Raw genomic sequence first — 19,645 nt, forward strand, 5'->3', positions numbered from 1 at the left:
GGATTTCAGTAGTTCTAATACCATTAAGAATAAGAAAGCAATTCTTTTGAGACTGATGAAAATATTTGTTATAGGTAATTGCAGATTTCTGCAGTTTTGAAACATCAAAAAAATTAGAGCATGCGTATTTTTCAGCTTATTGTCGATATTTCTTTTAAAATTTCATTAGTTGTGAAATCTCCACAATATAACATTTTTCATGCCGTTCTCAGTATTTTTGTAATTCTTTTCGGATGTGGGCAGTTTTGAAACGTACACAATATAGAAATGTCTTTTTGTCAGGCTGTTGTGAACATTTTTTTTTTTTTTTATAATTTCTTTCTGATGTGAGCAGTTTTGAAACATACAAATATAAGAATACCTTTATTTCAGGCTGTTGTGAACTTTTTGTAATAATTTCTTTAGGATTTGTGCAGCTTTGAAACTTACAAAATATAGAAATGTCTTTTTTTCAGCCTATTGTGAGTATTTGAGTATTTCAAGCTCTATTGAATTTCTTCTTGTCAATTCCTTCGGATTTGAGCAATTTTGAAACTTACAAAATATAGAAGTAACTTTTTTCAGGCTCTTTTGAACTTTTTTTTCATTTCTTTCGGATTTGAGTAGTTTTGAAACTTACAAAATATACAATTATCTTTTTTTCAAGCTCTTTTGAACTTTTTTTTGTCATTTCTTTCGGATTTGAGTAGTTTTGAAAATTACAAAATATAGAAATATCTTTTTTTCAGGCTATAGTGAATATTTTTTATAATTCCCTTCGAATTTGAGCTGTTTTTTAATTTAGAAAATATCAAAAGTCTTTTTTTCAGGCTGTTATGAACTTTGAGTATAATTCGTTTCGGAATTGAGTAGTTTTGAAACTTACAAAATATAGAAATGTCTTTTTTTCAGCCTATTGTGAGTATTTTTTACACATCACTTCGGATTTGAGATGTTTTGAAATTTCCAAAATATAGGAATACTTTTTTTCAGGCTGTTGTGAACATTTTTTTTATAATTCCTTTCTGATGTGAGCAGTTTTGAAACTTTCAAAATATAGAAGTATCTTTTTTTTCAAGCTCTGTTGAACTTCTTGTCAATTCCTTCGGATTTGAGCAATTTTGAAACTTACAAAATATAGAAGTAACTTTTTTCAGGCTCTTTTGAACTTTTTTTCATTTCTTTCGGATTTGAGTAGTGTTGAAAATTACAAAATATAGAAATATCTTTTTTTCAGGCTATAGTGAATATTTTTTGTAATTCCCTTCGAATTTGAGCTGTTTTTTAATTTAGAAAATATCAAAAGTCTTTTTTTCAGGCTATTGTCAATATTTTTTGTAATTCCCTTCGGATTTGAGATGTTTTGAAACTTACAAAATATAGGAATACTTTTTTTCAGGCTGATGTGAATTTTTTTTATAATTTTCTTTGAATTTGAGATGTTTTCAAAATTACAAAATATAGAAATACCTTTTTTCAGGCTCTTGTAAACTTTTTGTAACAATTTCTTTCGAATTTGTGCAGTTTGGAAACTTAGAAAATATAGAAATGTCTTTTTTCCAGGCTGTTGTAAACTTTTTTAATTTACAAAATATCGAAATGTCTTTTTGTCAGGCTGTCGTCAATATTCTCGAGGACCTCTGTTATTTTGAAACTCTGAAAATGTATAATAATGGGCAATGTCATTTTCATGCCTGTTGTGAATGTTTGCTAGCATACTTAACAGAAACCACTAAAATGAAGTATAATAAAAAAATAAATTAACCTAATAGTACAAAAAATGTAAATATCTTCTGTATATGAATAAAGTATTGAGAAACTGACGCAAAGACTCAGCTTATTCAGTGGTTATGAATAATAATAAACGGATAATTAAAAGAACATAAATTCACCTTAAAAACACAAAAAGAAAGTTACACTCTGATAATTTATTATTTAAATTTTGTAGGCAGAAAAAACGCCCAGGCCTCTCATTGTAGTTTTCAGCCAGTTCATCTCTGGACTTTGTGAAGTCGACTCACACGACAAAAACCCCGTGTATTGCTTAAGTCACGCCGAGAGAAGCCTTAAACAAAGTTAGAAAATTAAAGTCAGGTTCAAAGAACGCATTAATTTAAATTTAAGATAACGCCGTAGGTCGCAATTAGGCGACACATCATCGCGACTTGAGCCTACACAGGCGTATATTACTTCCAAAAGCATAATTCACACTGAGCATCAGAACAGGTTCCACGTTGCAAGCTGATTAATTCTTTTAATAAGTTGGGACAACAAGGAAGCCGAAGTGCAATAAAACACTGAAATTTGTAATTAAAGACAATTTGATATCATATTTTTATAAATGGAACATTTTTGGTTTAACTGATCGAATTTACAACTAACTATAAAATATAACCAAAAAAAATGAACATTCTTATACTAAACAATATCAGAACTAATTTCAAAGTAATAATCTTGATCTTGGTATGTCTAGCAACCCAGCCAGGGTAGATGAACTCCCCTGAGGTATAGCCACTAAGGTCAGCACATCAAGGAGTAACAACCCTTCGGGGTGAAAGTCCAAAATTAACGATAGATTGGTCGGTAAAGGCGTAACATCATTACACTTGGCAATGATGAGGCTCAGCTTTACAAAAAAATAAAAATGAAATGAAACCATACATTAAAGACTTATGCCAATTTGTACACATATTTAAGACGGTTTTGCCCTGATGATGACCATAAAATAGGTCGAAAGCTTGGCATATAATTGAATTTGTTTTGTTTTTTTCATCCAGATCAATACTGATTGTCAGTTTCAGATTATTCGTGAAAAAAAGTGCCCACAACAGATTGAAAAATTAACATTTTGTTTGTTTTAAACTTATCAAATTGAAATTTGCAACCCTTGTGTTGCATGTTGGATAAAATTTTGGAAAAATTGATTCAAAATAGATTACTTGATTTTCTTAATATCCATAATATAACCGGTCCTAACCAATATGGTTTCAAGCCTGGTGACCTAACCGAACAGGCATTTTTTGTTGACTTAACAATATTTCAAAAGAATTGGATAGAGGTTATCATGCTTTTGGGATCTTTGTAGATTTAAAAAAGGCTTTGGACTCCGTCGAACATCGATTGTTATTTTTAGAAAATGTTAAATTAATAGGACTTGCTGAGGTTCCATTTAAACTTATTAAATTTTAGTGGGTAAAACTCGGATAACAAAAGTTGGAACAGTCTGTAGTAATCCATTGCCTGTCGCCTCTGGTTCCCTCAAGGCACGGTTTTAAGTCCCCTGTTTTTTCTTTGATATATTAATAATCTTTTAAAATGGAAAATATCTGGTAAAATTTTTAGTTACGCTCATGATACGTGCTTGATTTTTCTGGAAGGATAATTGATAATTTCATTATATCTTTTAACAATGATTTTAGACTATTTAAAACATTGTTATCTTCTAACTGTTTATTTTTAAACAATGAAAAAATCCAATGTCTTACATTTTACATTAAGTAAAACATTAATTAGAGCTTTAAACTTTGTTCGAATTTTTCCTCCTTTTTGCCACACGACATTTGAAAAACGGCAAAAAGGAGGGAAAAATTCGAAAGGTGGGATTGCGATGGGAAGTTAGTGTCCGAGTGGATCGAAGTCACGGTAGCTCAAGTGGTAGAGCAGCGGCGTATCTAGCCGAGGGTCGTGGGTTCGAATCCAGCTCGAGACCCTGACTTTTTTATCTCAACCAAAACCTTAAAGATTAATGAAAAGAATTTATCTGGTCAATCGGACAAGAAAACCTAATAGAACTAATTTTTACTTTAATTTTTCATTAAATGTTGTTTTTAGGTTTCTTTTCAATCATAAAATTAATTTTAACAAAATAATTTAATTCTCATTATGATTTCAAAAAATTTATTACTTTAAAAATTTTAGATTTATAATTTGAACTTTCTTTGTGGCATCAAATTTGGCATCAAATGGCAATTATTATTTTTCTTTTATCTTTATTTGAGTTTATTGCGTTTTATTTATTTTTTGTTTTCTCTCTTCATTATTTTTCTTTTTTCTTTCATTTATTTGGTCTTGTACACCTTCTAAGTTCTTTTGATTTAATTTTTAACAATTTTGTTCACTGACATAAATCATGCCGCCTGTTAAAAGCAGTGCTTGACAGGCGAAAATGTGATTGGTTATGAACGAATGACTTACTTTTTAGTTAATTAATCTTTATGTAAGGTCTTGGTTGAGATAAAAAAGTCAGAGTCATGAGTGGGATTCGAACCCACGACCTTCGGCTAGATACGCCTCTGCTGTGCCACATGAGCTATCGTGGCTTCGATCCACTCAGACACTAACTTCCAATCTCAACCCACCTTTTTGAATTTTCCCTCCCTTTTGACATTTTTCAACTTAATTTCAAGACTTTTTATCTCAACCAATCCCTTTCATAAAGATTAATTAATTGAAAAGAATTTAATTGGTCATTCGGACCAGAAACTTGATAGATGTTACTTTTTAGTTACGGTTTTATTATTTTATCCTTAAATTTTTTTCTCTATTGTTTTATCTTACTTTATTACTGTACTTTTGGCAAATAAAATTGGGGCTCGTCGTAGGCGACAAAAATTCATGAACGGTCGTTTTTTTACGTCGAGTAGGGTCAACTGTCAATATCCATTGAAGCCCAAAAATATTGAACCAAGTATAAACAGCAAAAGACCTGATGGGACTTGTTATAACGACCACATATTTTACATGAGGAATTTCTTGTACCTTCCTTCTGGCAGACATAAAATCCCGAGTGAATTCCATTTGCTGAAAAATACCATTGACTTTTTCTACAGCATTCAGGGATTAAACTAGTAAAACAGATATCTTATTTCTTGGCATTATCGACTTAAAATCTAGAAATTACGTCCAACGGCGTTTAATTGTAATCGGAAGTTTGAAACAATACTAAATTCTCGCTTTTCCACGGAAGAAGGTGGTTCTTGCCTTTGTTTAATTCCCTTAATGGGAGTTGAAATGTTTCTGCAATTTAATAATTTACCTGAAAGGATTTTCGCCCATAAATGTTGTATAATTGCTAGTTTTACTTTTTGTAATAATAAGAAATTTTTGAATTTTGTTCTTATAAAATCCATTAGATTTCGTGGTCCGATTGACCAAATCACATCTTTATGTAAGATATTGGTTGAGATAAGTCAGTGTCACGAGCGGGATTCGAACCCACGACCTTCGACTAAATACGCCGCGGCTCTACCACTTGAGCTATCGTACTTTGATCCACTACGAGTGGTAAAACAGCGGCGTTTTTAGTAGAAGGTCGTGTGTTCGAATCCCACTCGTGACACTTTTTTATCTCAACCAATACCTTACATAAAGATTAATTAATTGAAATTTTTTCTCATCATTTATTTAAAGGGAGGGCAAAAGAGAACCCTTCGTTTTGGCGTTTATCCAGCATTAACGCCAATAAAACCGCAAGGGGAGAGAAAAAGGCAAAGGGGACTTGTAGACCACTGAAAACCTACTTGCTGTAATTACACTGCTTAAGAACGTGTTTATTTTTAATTAATTTGCATTTAGACTAAATCGATATATTCAAATTCAAACAAAAATTTATATTCAGGGGTCTCTAATGGTACTAAAAGGAAAATTCATATTAGTTTCAAGCAAAAAACATTATACCTAGTTGATTTGGCAAATATCAGGTTTTTAGAAATTTTTTGGTCATTTCTACATACAAAATACTGTGAAAGGATATATTCCCATACCTAATTGATTTGAGCAAATATAAAGACGGAATAAAAATATTAAACACCGAAAATTGCAACTGTCAAAATTTTTTTGTCACATTTTTGGTTTATTCACAAAAATTGACAGATATTTTGGAGTGCAGAACCAGCAAGAAAAGTTCGGCGCAAATGTCCAAATTCGTGACCCACCAACCTGCTCGTCCCACTTTTAGTCGAAAGATATACAAACCCTTTTTCTCTCCCCCTGAGGAATAACGAGAACTCTAGCGGGGGGTGGGTGAATGTGACCCGACTTGTAGGTTTATATCGGGTGTTGTTTTTATGTAATTTTATTGGAATGATTGTAATTTATTAGCTCGAAAGGAAAGGACCGCTTTACCCCGTCCCGAGGAATTTAGTGTACTCTGAGGTGAGTGTGTTCAGCGAGAGAGTTCAACCCCGTGGAATATACTTTGAGAGTGAATGTGTCCAGACTTTTAGGATTATATCGGGTGTTGTGTTTATGTAAATTTATTGGATTGAATGTAATTTATTAGCTTAAAAGGGTTTTTTCTAACGAGAGTTCCCAACAGCAGAGGTCATAGGTCAACCCTCGGGTGCCGGTGTTTTTGAGAAAATTTGTATGTGGGGTAGATTGCAGGGCCGCTGGATTCGAACCCGGGACCTTTACCGTACAGTGATGAGCGCCGTGTCAACGCCTAAACCGTTGCGGCCACCGACGCCATCTTGAAAAGTATTGCTTCACCACGTCCCGAGGTCGTCGTGTTCTCTGGGGTGAGTGTGACGTTTGAATAATAAAAGTAATTTATTAGCGAGAATGGGGAAGGTTCTACTCCATGGAATATCGAATACGTTGGAGGATTGATTGGTATTGAATATGACTTCTATGTTTGTGGTGATGTATGTGTATTGTATATTTTATTCTGTATGTGACAACCTGATGTGCAAATAAGAGGCTGGCATTTATATAGACGTACCTTACAAATAAAAGCAAAGTCAGATCGAGATGCTTAAATGCTGCTGTTGAAAACAAAACATACGTACGAAAGACCATAAAAAGGACAACACACAGTGGGCAGGCGATGACCTCGGCTATTTGTCTGCCCATAAAACTCCATTATATATATCGTGCATTATATATAAAAGTGACAACAATGTTGATATATCTTCTTTCAATTAATTAATCTTTATGTAAGGTATTGGTTGAGATAAAAAAACCAGTGTCACGAGCGGGATTCGAACCCACGACCTTCGGCTAAATACGCCGCTGCGCAATCTTATAGATATATTAATTAATTTAACCGACTTAAGAGCGACTCAACTGAACCCAAAAATTAGGAAGAAAGTAGTGACTATTAAAAAAGACAAGTTTCCATTAATTTGGCTCTGCATCGAAGAACGACATTTTTCTACTTATTTCTGAAAGCTTGTCAGAAATTTGACTTTTTAATACAGTCAGATTTTTCGAACGCTATTTAGTCGGCATAATTAAAAGCAATTTTAAAATAATTAGATTCAAAAATATAGCGGGCAGTTCGGAAGGGTGCGATGTAGCATGTGTCGTTTTTCTTTCCTCTCATCCGGTCGTAACCCCATGTCATGCGATCCAGATGGCAGGGAAACTTGCAAGTCCTTTGGCCAGTTCGTAACGCCAAACCATTTTCATTCGAGGGAGGAAATTTTCACGAAATACCTTTTAACGCCGGTCACGTACCCTGGCTCTAGTTTTTGTGAGGAATAAACTTTTACGCGGTTTCACATTCTTCCCTTTCATCCTGATAAATAGTTTTGATTTATATGTTTTTACGTCAAAATTTAAAGTAAAGAATATCTGGAGTTTGTGCGAGCTCAACTCATGTCCAAAAGTACACACCTCAAACAACAAGATGTAATGAGTATATATTTTAAGAAGTAAAAGAAAAAAAATATCTGGGACTTAAGAGGCACCCTTGAATAAGAAAAAAATACAAAATTAGTCACAATTCTTGTCAAAATGGAGTTAGGTAGAGAATTCCAGAGATTATAGGAACTGATAAGGAAGGATCGAGCAAAAGTGTTGAATTTGTGTGAGAAGGGTTCGAGATCAGAAGATTGGTGGCAAGTGTGTATAGAAGACTTAATTATCAATATAGCCTTTGATAGGAGAGGTACGGCCATTTCAAACCACGGTACATATTAGACACATGAGATCTTTAGGTAGCTAAATACGGATTGAAGAAAGCAATTCATGATTCTCTTGAGTCTGTTAACAAGCTCGTTGGTTCACCTCAAACAGCCATAATCGAAATGGGTAAGCACAGGGGACCGGTAGTTTGCGGGTGTTGATTAGGAAGAGTCGGCTGGTATGAGGGAAATGGCGGATGGAGAAGGGAATTGTGAGGATTCCAGCATAGGGTTTGATCAAGGACGGTAGGTGAACCTGGTGGACCAAAGCTCAACAAAACGTAGCTACTCAAACATTAGGCAGCATACGAACACTAGCAAACCTATGTATCACAGGGGCAATGGGAACAACCCCTAAACTAACAACCCCCCTAAGTGCACAAGAAACTCTGCTAAACTACCTCTACTGGAAACATTTATACAAGGAGAGAATAGGAAAAGCTCATTTAGGCTCCAAAAATAATCAAATTGGATAAGAACTAAACACTTCTGGCATACTACCATAATGAACAAAATCAGACACCCTAGAAATGGGGACGATCCCTGAAACATTCTTTACAACATCCTAAAAAGGAGATGAAGAACTCTGATCATCAGGTACAACGATATGGATACAGATGGTTCTAAAACAAACGAAGGAACCGGATCGGATATTTACTGTACAAACCCAAAATATGAGCAGTCAAACTCATTAGGGAAGTACACTTCGGTCTTTCACAGCAAAGCCACTTTTTACCCTGGAAAACCCTAAAAGAAGTTACACTGGCAAAAAATCCTCCTAAGATCTGATAGCCGTTAAAGCATTAGAAGGTAAAAAACTCACATCAAAATTAGTCAGTGAATGCATTCAAAATATCCAAAACCTGGGGAAACACCACAACCTGATGATATCTTGGGTGCCAGGGCAGAGGAATTTTGGGTAACGAGAAAGCTGACAGACTGGCCAGAGATCTGCAAGACCATACTTGGGATAACAAAAACAAATATAAAATCCTCCATCGCAGAATGGATCCAAAGAAAACAAAAGGAGAAGTGGATAAACTCCAGCGACGCTAGACGCAGTAAACTTATGATGAAGCAACCCTCACCAAGACTGGCAAAATCACTGCTGCAATTGGCGAGGGCTAAACTTAGAGGAGTAGGACTACTAACCGATCACTGGCATATGAGAAAACTTCTTCACAACATGGTATATACAACGATCTGCATATTATGCAATGAGGAGGAGGAAACAGCCACCCATATCATTTTCGAATGCGAAGTAACAGCTCAATGTAAATTTAACCTAACATACAAAAAAAATCTAGGGAATGAAATTGTAGCAGCAACAGTCAATGACCTGTTACTTCGAAGAGGAAGGATTGAGTCTATTGCACCGAACTAAAGAACTAGTAAGGCTGCAGTGCCTGGGGAGAACAAACCCCGCTTCCTAGTATCCTTATTACCATACTAATACTATACCATACCAACGACGATAGGTTTTCGGATGGATAAGCGATGGAGCGAGGTTGGATCCACTGCTTTCTCGCTAATAAATTACTCTTACTCTGTAGACGTCACACACTCACCCCAGAGTAGTCGAAATTCCTCGGGCGGGTTTAAACGATTATTAACTTTCACGCTAATAAATTACCTTCTTTCCAATAAATTAGTGTAATGTACATACCACTACACCCCTGAGGTCCCGGAACAGCGATTTGTGCCTGCTGCCGTATTGGGATTACGCACAGGTCTGACTATATTTCCAAAATATTGCTTTTATATCAACCTTGTACAATTATTAGACAGTTATTCTATCCTTGCATAACGGGCACCTAAGCGGTCCCTATCATGCGAGAAGGTGCCCCGTGCGCTGTTCTTGTATGACCTATCCGAAGTCTTGGCAGTATGACCTTTTTCCTTTTCGACCCGTTCTCCGTGGACCAGGGACCGACGTCTTTCGTAACCTGTCAAATTTTAACAGGACTTACTGCACGATATTAGATTAAAAAGCAGACATAAACCTATTCATTATACTGTCTGATAAAAATGACAATTAACCAAATTTCATGATAATTTTTCAAATTATTTTTCATTTTTCTTCAAGAGATGATTTCTTATATAAAGTTAAAGAGATTTTGCTATTACATTTTCATATTTCGCAGTGATGGTGTTTACAAAAGTCATTGTTTGATATTACTTCCGCATTTATCTGTGCATCATATTAAAGAATGTCTGTTCCTATTTTTCATACCTAGACAGACTCCCAGAGAATATAAATGACTAAATAGAACAAACAACAAACAGTGGGGTTGGAACAGAAATAATTCAAAGTTATCTCAGCCGTTCAGAAAGCTGTGTCGTCTCGTTGAATTATAACTGGATTATCTGCTATTTATATATATATCTAGTTACAACGTGTATTTTTTCCAATATGCTGATCGATATTTACAATTTTCTATTTTTTATTTCAGCACGGACTTGTTTTTCTACGAGGGAACATGGCTCATACGAAATGGTATCTGAATTCAACAAATAAGCATATTCGCTAAGCCTGCCAGCCTATTCAAACATTTAGAATGTAAGTAAATTCAGCAGTAACTTAATTTTTATTCTGCTAAAAAAGTAACCATGTCACACAACTGTTTACTTACATGTCAAAGTATCTTACAAAATATTTTTATTTTCAAGTTCCAGACTTTATTTTGTTTTTACGAAGGAAATTTTTTTTGGAACAACGAAAGTTACTATCCTTGTCTTGTTTGATTTTTCTTAAGCCTTGGATTCTGTCCCACACTCTTTCCTCTTCTCTAAATTCGAATTTTCTTCCTTCTCCAACAGCACCATCTGTTTGTTCCACTGTTATCTTATCAATCGCCACTACGCTGTCTCCATACTCAATGGCCTTACCTCCTCCTTCCATTAAAATCTGGGGTGCCCCAAGGCTCTAGCATCTCTCCTATCCTTTTTTCCATTTATATTAACGATCTGCCCGACTCCATTCAGATATACATCTTTCCACCCTTCCGATCTTCATTCGGCCCATCTATACTCAAGGGATGAGACCCATGAGGATCTTTAACGTCCGGATATATCCCCGAGGGGACTTTCAGACGCCCAGTGTTCTCAAAGAGAACGCCAGGAATTTTTTACATGGACTTGTCACATCCCTTGGCTAGCGAGGTGGTGCAATGCTGACCAAGTTCAGAAGTGCCCTGAAAAGGGCGCATCCATACATGACTGCTGCTGCAATTCTTCGATTTATGTTTTATTTTAGTAATTGGGTAAAATTTGAGAAAAACTCCTATTGAAAAGAATTCTTCCGATTCTAAATTCTCAAAACATAATCCCAGACTATCAATTTGGTTTGGCAACCGTCACTCAACCGTCCAACAGTGCCACCGCGCGGTAGACATTGTTTCCTCCTTCCTTGAGATGGGTCTGTTCATTGCATGCGTTTGGGACTGAAATGACCTAGCTGTCGATTGCTCCTGTCGGCGCCGAATTAATTTCAAAGGAGGCTGTCCACAGGGAGGCTGTTAGTCACCTCTTTTATGGCTAATTACAGTAAACTTCTTAATATAACTTCTGAATAATTCAGGCTTCTACAGTCAATTATTTTCAGATGATGGTACCATAATGCTCACAGGTAGGGATCCCCTGACTTTTTCACTACTGATGGAAAACGCCATGGGATTACTTTATGGGTGGTGTTGTGACAAAGGTTTATCAATTAATCCTGCTAAACTAGAATTGATAATGTTTAGCAGGAGAAGAACATTAGGTAATTTTAAAAACCCTAAATGTCGGGGCATAGAATTAAAGTTAGTGGATTCAATCCAATTCCTTGGTGTGACGCTTGACTGAAACTTGATTGGAAAGGTCATATTAATAACATATACAGGAATGGCACAATATCTATGGTACAATTTAGGAGAATTGTCGGTAAAACATGGGTCTCAAACCATGGGTAGTCAAATGGCTATATACTGCAATTATTCTACCTAGTTTATTGTTCGCAGGTTTAGTATGGTCGAAAGCCTAGAAAATAAAGGGATTAGTAACAAATAAGGTCATTTCAAAGACGGCTGTTTGATGATGGTAGGAGCATTTTCAACTACACCCACCCTAGCACTTGAAGTCATAACCAATACCACACCTCTACACATTGAGGCTAAGGTCAGAGCACTAATCAGCTGCTACAGATTAATTAGCGAAGGCAGCTGTAATCATAAGTGCAATAACATAGGTCACTCGAAAATCTTACATCTTAGAACTATTGAGTAAGGTTAACGGCCAATTATTAAGCGTTAGTGATAAAAAGGTTAAAACCCATTCGGAGAAAAGTACTTTCAGGTAGTCACCCCTTGTGAATAAAATTATAGTAAGGATGATGACCATCGTAACATAGACTGCTATACAGATGGTTCACTTTTATCAAAGGTAAAGGGAGCGATGCAGGAATCTATATACTTAAATTAGGTATCTGCGTCTACTCCCCTCTTGGCACTATGTTTTTCAGGTGGAAATCTGGGCCATTAATGTGTGTTGTAGAACACTTATGGAAAATAAAATTAAGCGAAAGGATATTAGAATTTTTTCTGACAGTCAGGCTAGTCTTAGGTCATTACAAAAAGATTTGTCAACCTCACGACTGGTGGGGGAAAGTGTAGATCTTATCAATAGGATCTCTTCCAGGTTTGAAAACAAGGTAACTTTATTTGGATACCAGCACATAAAGGACACCATGGCAACGAAGGCTCTAATACTGCGTTTGTCGGGCCACAACTGGTATTACCTCACTCTATGAGCACAGCGAAAGAGAGTATCAATAACTGGGGCATAAACAATTCCTTAAGGAGTGGAATTTATCCCCCGGACATAGGCAATCGAAAGAGTTTGTTAAGGCGATCAAACCAGCAGAATCGAAATGGCTATTCTCTAACTCAAGGAAGGGAGGCTGCTAGGTATCCTGACTGGCCACTGCCCACTGAGAAGACACCTCTACGTAATGGGTATTCTACTAGATCCCTTTTGCCGTTTTTGCGAAATAAAAGAAGAAACGGCAAGGCACTACCTCACAGAGTGTGATAGGTATGGTAGGTCTAGATTTGAAATCTTTGAAGCAGAGGACATCACTAAATCACTCCCCGAGATTAATTGGTCCAAAATCTTGAGGTTTGTGAACAGGCCCAAGAGATTTATGCTGGACACGTGAGCCGACCAAGTCCTGGACCTTTTAGGGATGGGGTACGAGTACCCAGGCATTTAACCCCTCTGGTCTTGGTCGCCCACCCTGCATAATATATCCTGTCGGCGCCAAACCCAGTTGGTAAGGAAGTGACTATCCTGGGCATTTGACTTAAGGGGGATACCAGCGACCCATAACGGGGTGGGTGAACTCCATGATATGGAAGCACCCTTCTGGGTGAAAGTCCGAATACGGAAACTACAATAAAAATTTGAACCAAATCGAAAGAACTCTCTTAGGTTGTTTACTAATTACAAAATTGCATAAAATTCATTTATGACTGTTGAATTTTAAATCTACTTAAAGTTAAAGGAATTCGCAGTATAATTTTTATTTCTTCTTTACAAATTAACAATAGTTGCAAATTCATTAATTTCGTGGTCCGCTTGACCAATTAATACTTTACAGTTAATTAAGGCTTTTAGTTGAGATGAAAAAAAGTTAATGGCACGAGAGGGATTCGAACCCACGACCTTCGGCTAGATACGCCTCTGCTGTGCCACATGAGCTATCGTGGCTTCGATCCACTCAGACACTAACTTCCAATCTCAACCCACCTTTTTGAATTTTCCCTCCCTTTTGACATTTTTCAACTTAATTTCAAGACTTTTTATCTCAACCAATCCCTTTCATAAAGATTAATTAATTGAAAAGAATTTAATTGGTCATTCGGACCAGAAACTTGATAGATGTTACTTTTTAGTTACGGTTTTATTATTTTATCCTTAAATTTTTTTCTCTATTGTTTTATCTTACTTTATTACTGTACTTTTGGCAAATAAAATTGGGGCTCGTCGTAGGCGACAAAAATTCATGAACGGTCGTTTTTTTACGTCGAGTAGGGTCAACTGTCAATATCCATTGAAGCCCAAAAATATTGAACCAAGTATAAACAGCAAAAGACCTGATGGGACTTGTTATAACGACCACATATTTTACATGAGGAATTTCTTGTACCTTCCTTCTGGCAGACATAAAATCCCGAGTGAATTCCATTTGCTGAAAAATACCATTGACTTTTTCTACAGCATTCAGGGATTAAACTAGTAAAACAGATATCTTATTTCTTGGCATTATCGACTTAAAATCTAGAAATTACGTCCAANCATTAACTTTTTTTCATCTCAACTAAAAGCCTTAATTAATTGTAAAATAGTTGCAAACTTATCACTGTCTGTTAGCCTTAGCACTTCCGTTGTAATGTGTAGTTCTCTCAAAGTTTCAAATAACATCATTAATTGTTTCAGGAAATTAACTTCATCCAAATTCCCATAATCTTTCAAAAGTACAATTCTGTCGAAATAAGATGAAGATTTAAAGCGGCATGTCTTACGGAGGGGAAAGAAAGAGATTTTATTGCCGAGAATGGGTATTTATGAAACTGACCCATCTCATCGAACAGAAGAAAACGGGTGGAGCCCTGATCGTCGGTGGGCCCGGCAGCGGCAAGTCGGCGATATGCAACGAGATATCGTGCCCGACTGCGGGTCACACGGGAAGGCCTCAGAGGTCTTTGAACAGAAGGCTCCTCGCCCACCATTCCTGCCAGGCGCACGACAGGTCTTCGCTGTCCATGCAGCAGTTCATTCTGAGCATGGTCAAGCAGCTTTCGGTGAAAGACACTCCTCCTTTTGCTTCGCTCGCCGAGAGGATGCGATCCGACCCTGAGGTAACCACACAACTAACTTCTTCGAACCCTTTCTATAAATTTTTGTTTTTCAGGTTTTGTCGGCCATCTCGCCGGAAGCTATGGTGCAAGATCCTGACGACAGTTTCAGAAGGGCTGTTTTAATACCTTTGACTCAAGTTCAGCCTACCCCGACCCAATGTTTTTTCCTCTTGGTTGATTCCGTCGATGAAACTTCTTTTACCGCCGCCAAACCTACCGGTGCTGCACCAGTCGCTAGCAAAACCGTCGGAGACCTTCTCGTCAACAACCACCACCTGCTACCACCGTGGCTTCTTCTGTTCGTAACGGCGAGAAGGCAGAATAAGCACATAGCAAAGGCGTTTTCAACTTACAAAAAAATATGCATAGATGATCTCAGAAAGTCTCAGGTGGGTGGCTTCATTTTGACAAAAACGATACTGCGTGTATTAACTCGAGTATAAATTGAGCACTAATAAGTCCATTTGGTAAATACCCTTTATTTCATATCATTTATTAACCTTGAAAAACAATTTTCAAGACACTATCATAAATAAACGTCAACATTGTATAACACCTCTCACACTCCTGTTTATTATGGGAAGATAAAAAAGTCAAGATAAAAGAAACAAGCCGTTAAGTGATGAGTTTAGCAAAGCAAAAAATGCACATGTCCACATTTGTTAACCACATGTCTAAAAAGGGTATGTGAAAACCATTTCAACGGCACATCAGTCGATCTCTTGGATTGCCAGTAGATACTGATAATTTCGCCAAAAGTGTTGTTTTGCCTTGAAAAAAATAATCTATTTTATTATTATAACTATAAATTTGAAGATCAAACAAAAGGATAATCTTCTACACACATTGTTTATTTGTCTTCAAATAATTAATCTCTCTCTGCCGATTTCTGATTGCAGGTCGTGAGAGACGTCCAGCAGTATATACTTTTGAGGCTGGAAAGTGAAGAATGCCTCAGAAGGCAGATGTGCCACGGCACGGCGGAAACTTTGAACCAACTCCATATTAAGTCAAACGGATGTTTCCTATACCTCGAACGTGTCCTTGACGGAGTAGCTGATGGCTGCATCGTCCTGAGGGAAGTGAGGGACATACCCGGAACTCTGAACGGCCTGTACCTCTGGCTTTGTCAGAGGCTTTTGATCGCTAAACACTTCGCGAAGGTAAGACAAATTGTTAGTCTGTTGTCAAGCTTAAAAAGAAAATACTAACAAGTGAATGAAAATAGGCCGTCTAATGATGCCCGATTTTAAATTTTGCCAGTAACTACTTTACAGACCTCCCATATCGCTTTTACAATAGTAAAAAAGATAAAAACTCTGATTTCTATTCACGAAACGGATCCCACTAAAACGTTTAGGACTTTAGAATAGTCTGAACTACTAGCACGAAAAAATCTAACGTATTGAGAAAAAACAAACTGACAATCTCCAAAGCAGTACTAAAACCAATTTGGAACTGTTAGTCAACGCTAAGCCCCCCCCCCCAAAAGTTCTTCCAATCCAAAGACCTCAGAACCATAGTCAGTGTTCTCTACTACGTCTCAAATTCCCTTTTGCACAACAAATAATCAGCCAAAAATTGTCAATCGTCCTCAACCTCTCGTCACCAGCAGACTAGGCCAATTCTTATCCAATAAAAATCCACCCCATCGGGACACTCCTTGTCGAAGATTAGTCGTTTGGAAAGTTGAGAGATCAGTCTTTAACTCCCCTCAGGATATTTGATCTATGCCCTTTCTAAATACCTCATGCATGGCTGGCATAATAATTACTAACCGAATTATACTTAAAACGACGGAATTGTTCTTTTGAGATTTTTCCGTGTGGTTCTATGGGGTGAGAAACCTGTAATTTGGCCGTTAGTAATCATTTTCGTTTGCAAGTGTAGATACAAACACACTGAAGATAGCGAAGTACTAAGGGAGGATAGGCGGACCTAAATAATCAAATTATTTTAAGGTTGAAAAAATTGTCAAAATTCGTTAGTTTCAAAATCCGACCGATCTACCATTTTTAAATACATTTTTTTTCAAAATTCTTCTCCTTAAAAACTTCCGGGACTAAAGATAAAAAGAGAGAATGGGCAAGAGCGAGGAGAGAAAAACAGAGAGAGAAAGAGTGATTGAGCTGGAGAGAGCAAGAGATTGAGTGAGAGAAAGAGTGAGTGATCGAGTCGGAGAGGAGGAGGGAGAGAGAGAGATTGAGTGGAAGAAGCAGGGAGTGAGTGATCCAGTGGAACAGAGAGGGAGATAGAGTGAAAAAAGAGTGAGGGGAGAGAGAGGGAGAGGGAGAAAGAGAGATTGAGTGAGAGAAAGAGTGAGTGATTACGTTGTAGAGAGGGAAAGAAAAAAAGGGTGTGGTTGAATGGAAGATAACGAGATTGAGTGGGAGGGATTGAGTGAGAGAAAGAGAGAGAGATTGAGTGGAAGAAACAGAGAGTGAATGATTCAGTGAGAGAGAGAGAGAGAGAGAGAGAGAGAGAGAGAGAGAGAGTGATTCAGTGGAAGAAACAGAGAGTGAATGATTCAGTGGGGGAGAGAGATTGATTGATTGATATCGCTTTATTTACATAATCTCTCAAGATTATGATCTCAGAAGATCAAGATCGAGAGAGAGAGAGAGAGAGAGAGAGAGAGGGAGAGAGAGAGAGAGAGAGAGAATGAGTGATTCAGTGGCAGAGAGAGGGTGATGGAGTTAGAGAAAGAGTGAGTGATTGAAAGCAGAGAGAGAGGGGGGAGAGAAGAAAAGAGAGATTGAGTGAGAGATTAGGTGGGAAAGAAGAAGACAAAAAAAAAGAGGGAGCGATTGAATCGAAGAGAGAGTGAGTGATTGAGTGGGAGAGAGCGAGAGATTGAAAGAAAAAGAGAGAGAAAGATATTGAGTTGTAGATCAAGAGAGTGAGTGATTGAGTGGGAGAAAGAGAGCGAGAGATAGAGTGGGAGAAAGAGAGCGAGAGATAGAGTGAAAGAGAGAGAGAGATTGAGTGGAAGAAACAGAGAGTGAGTGATTGAGTGGGAGAAAGAGTGTGAGTGATTCAGTGGAAGAGAAAGGGAGATAGAATGAAAAAAGGGTGAGTGATTGAGGGGGGAGAGAGAGAGAAAAAGAGATTGAGTGGAAGAAACAGAGAGTGAGTGATTGAGTGGGAGAAAGAGTGTGAGTGATTCAGTGGAAGTGAAAGGGAGATAGAATGAAAAAAGGGTGAGTGATTGAGGGGGGAGAGAGAGAGAAAGAGAGATTGAGTGGAAAAGAGAGGGGATGATTGAGCGGGAGAAAGAGAGTGAGTGATTGAGCGGGAGAGAGCGAGAGATTGAGTGAAAGAGAGAGAGAGAGAGAGAGAGAGAGAGAGAGATTGAGTGGAAGAAAAAGAGAGTGAGTGATTGAGTGGGAGAAAGAGAGTGAGTGATTCAGGGGAAGAGAGAGGGAGATAGACTGAAAAAAGAGTGAGTGATTGAGAGGATGGGGAGAGAAAAAGAGAGATTGAGTGAGACAAAGGGTGAGTGATTAGGTGGGAGAGAGGGAGAGAAAAAAAAGAGGGAGTAACTGAATGGAAGATAACGAGATTGAGTAGAAGAGATGGAGGGAGATGGAGTAAGAGAAAGAGCGAGTGATTAAGTAGGAGAGAGATAGAGATAGAGAGAGAGAAAGAGAAAGAGAGAGAGAGCGTGCGTGTGCGTGTTTTGGTGAACATGCTCATGAAAAAGAATTATAAAAAAAGTATTCATACAAATATAGAAATTTACTAAGCTGACTAGTACTACGTTGGCCGTCAAAACTTACGCTGAAATCGACGCCTAAAGAATGGAAGCACTTTCCATATTTTATTATTTCATGTATGAACTCCGTCCCATTTATAAATAAAAATATATTTATATATATACACAACGATAAAGGGTTAAAAAATATATATAAAAACATAAACATAAACATTTCAGAAATAAGGCTATCGCAGTCTCCGGTCTAATGCATTCAGCTCGAATCGTATTCAACGATGTGATTATTTAAATTCTGCTCTTTTATGAATTCAAAAAAATAATATTTACCAATTCTTATCTGTCCTTAAATCAAATTATAATAAATCCAATTATCAATTTTTTTCTCTACTCGTAAAACATCCCGATTAGTTTTATATCGTATTTTATTCATGAGTATACTTGTTTTTTTCTGGAAACATTTAAATCGAGAAAAAATGAAATTATGCATTACTGATAATAAATTAGGAATACATTTTCTTGGAAAATTTTAAATATCCGTTATGGGTGTCGCGACCGGATATGTCTCATACTCTAAAACCCTCTCTTAAATGTCCTTTGGATGATTTAAAAAAAAATTTCATTTTAAATTATGCTTTTCCGACGATTTTTCCTCAGTACACACTATTCTTAATATCCTGAACTATATCCCTAACCCTCTGTTCAATTACATACCCACTGTTATTATTATTATTTTTGAAAAAATTAACTTCTTTATTGACAGTGTACTTGCATTTGCAATATGCGTTTTGAATTCTTTGCCAAGTTCATGTTAAGTCCTAGGACTTTGTCAAGAAGGATTCTGTCAATTTTACCATGGCTTGGCGAGAGTTAAGATTTGTGAGTGATTTATTGCTTTAAATTTATCACGGACATTTTTTATGGCGTCCATTGTCTTATTTATTTTTCTGGTATTTGATATATACTTTTAATCCGTATCAACAATACACGTCAGCTTCAATGAGAAATTAGAGGATTAAAGGGATGAATATAAATGTTTTAGATTAGCTGAAACATTTGACCATTATTTTAAAACAATTTTCTGTTTATATGTATTATCTAATTTATGTTAATTGCTGTAAATTCATTCAAATCTGAGAAAAGATTTG

The 19,645-nt window shown here is 36.8% G+C and overlaps 1 protein-coding gene across 3 annotated transcripts in view; it reads left to right on the forward strand.

Annotated features, from left to right (window-relative positions):
- LOC106669222 (ankyrin repeat domain-containing protein 50) overlaps positions 1-19,645 on the forward strand; it is a 104,013-nt gene that overhangs the window by 75,092 nt on the left and 9,276 nt on the right. For 2 of the 3 annotated variants that reach the window (XM_024228058.1, XM_024228060.1), the window contains exons 3-6: positions 10,340-10,446; positions 14,364-14,785; positions 14,839-15,174; positions 15,685-15,948. In XM_024228058.1, coding sequence (XP_024083826.1) covers positions 14,441-14,785; positions 14,839-15,174; positions 15,685-15,948 — 945 coding nt within the window. In that variant the 5' untranslated portion in view covers positions 10,340-10,446; positions 14,364-14,440. Of the gene's footprint in view, positions 1-10,332; positions 10,447-14,363; positions 14,786-14,838; positions 15,175-15,684; positions 15,949-19,645 lie in introns of those variants that run through there. The other variant, XM_024228059.1, reaches the window with a different exon arrangement.

The sequence above is a fragment of the Cimex lectularius genome, unplaced genomic scaffold, assembly GCF_000648675.2.
Source record: "Cimex lectularius strain Harlan isolate CLEC.00 unplaced genomic scaffold, Clec_2.1 scaffold216, whole genome shotgun sequence".
Lineage (NCBI taxonomy): Eukaryota > Metazoa > Arthropoda > Insecta > Hemiptera > Cimicidae > Cimex > Cimex lectularius.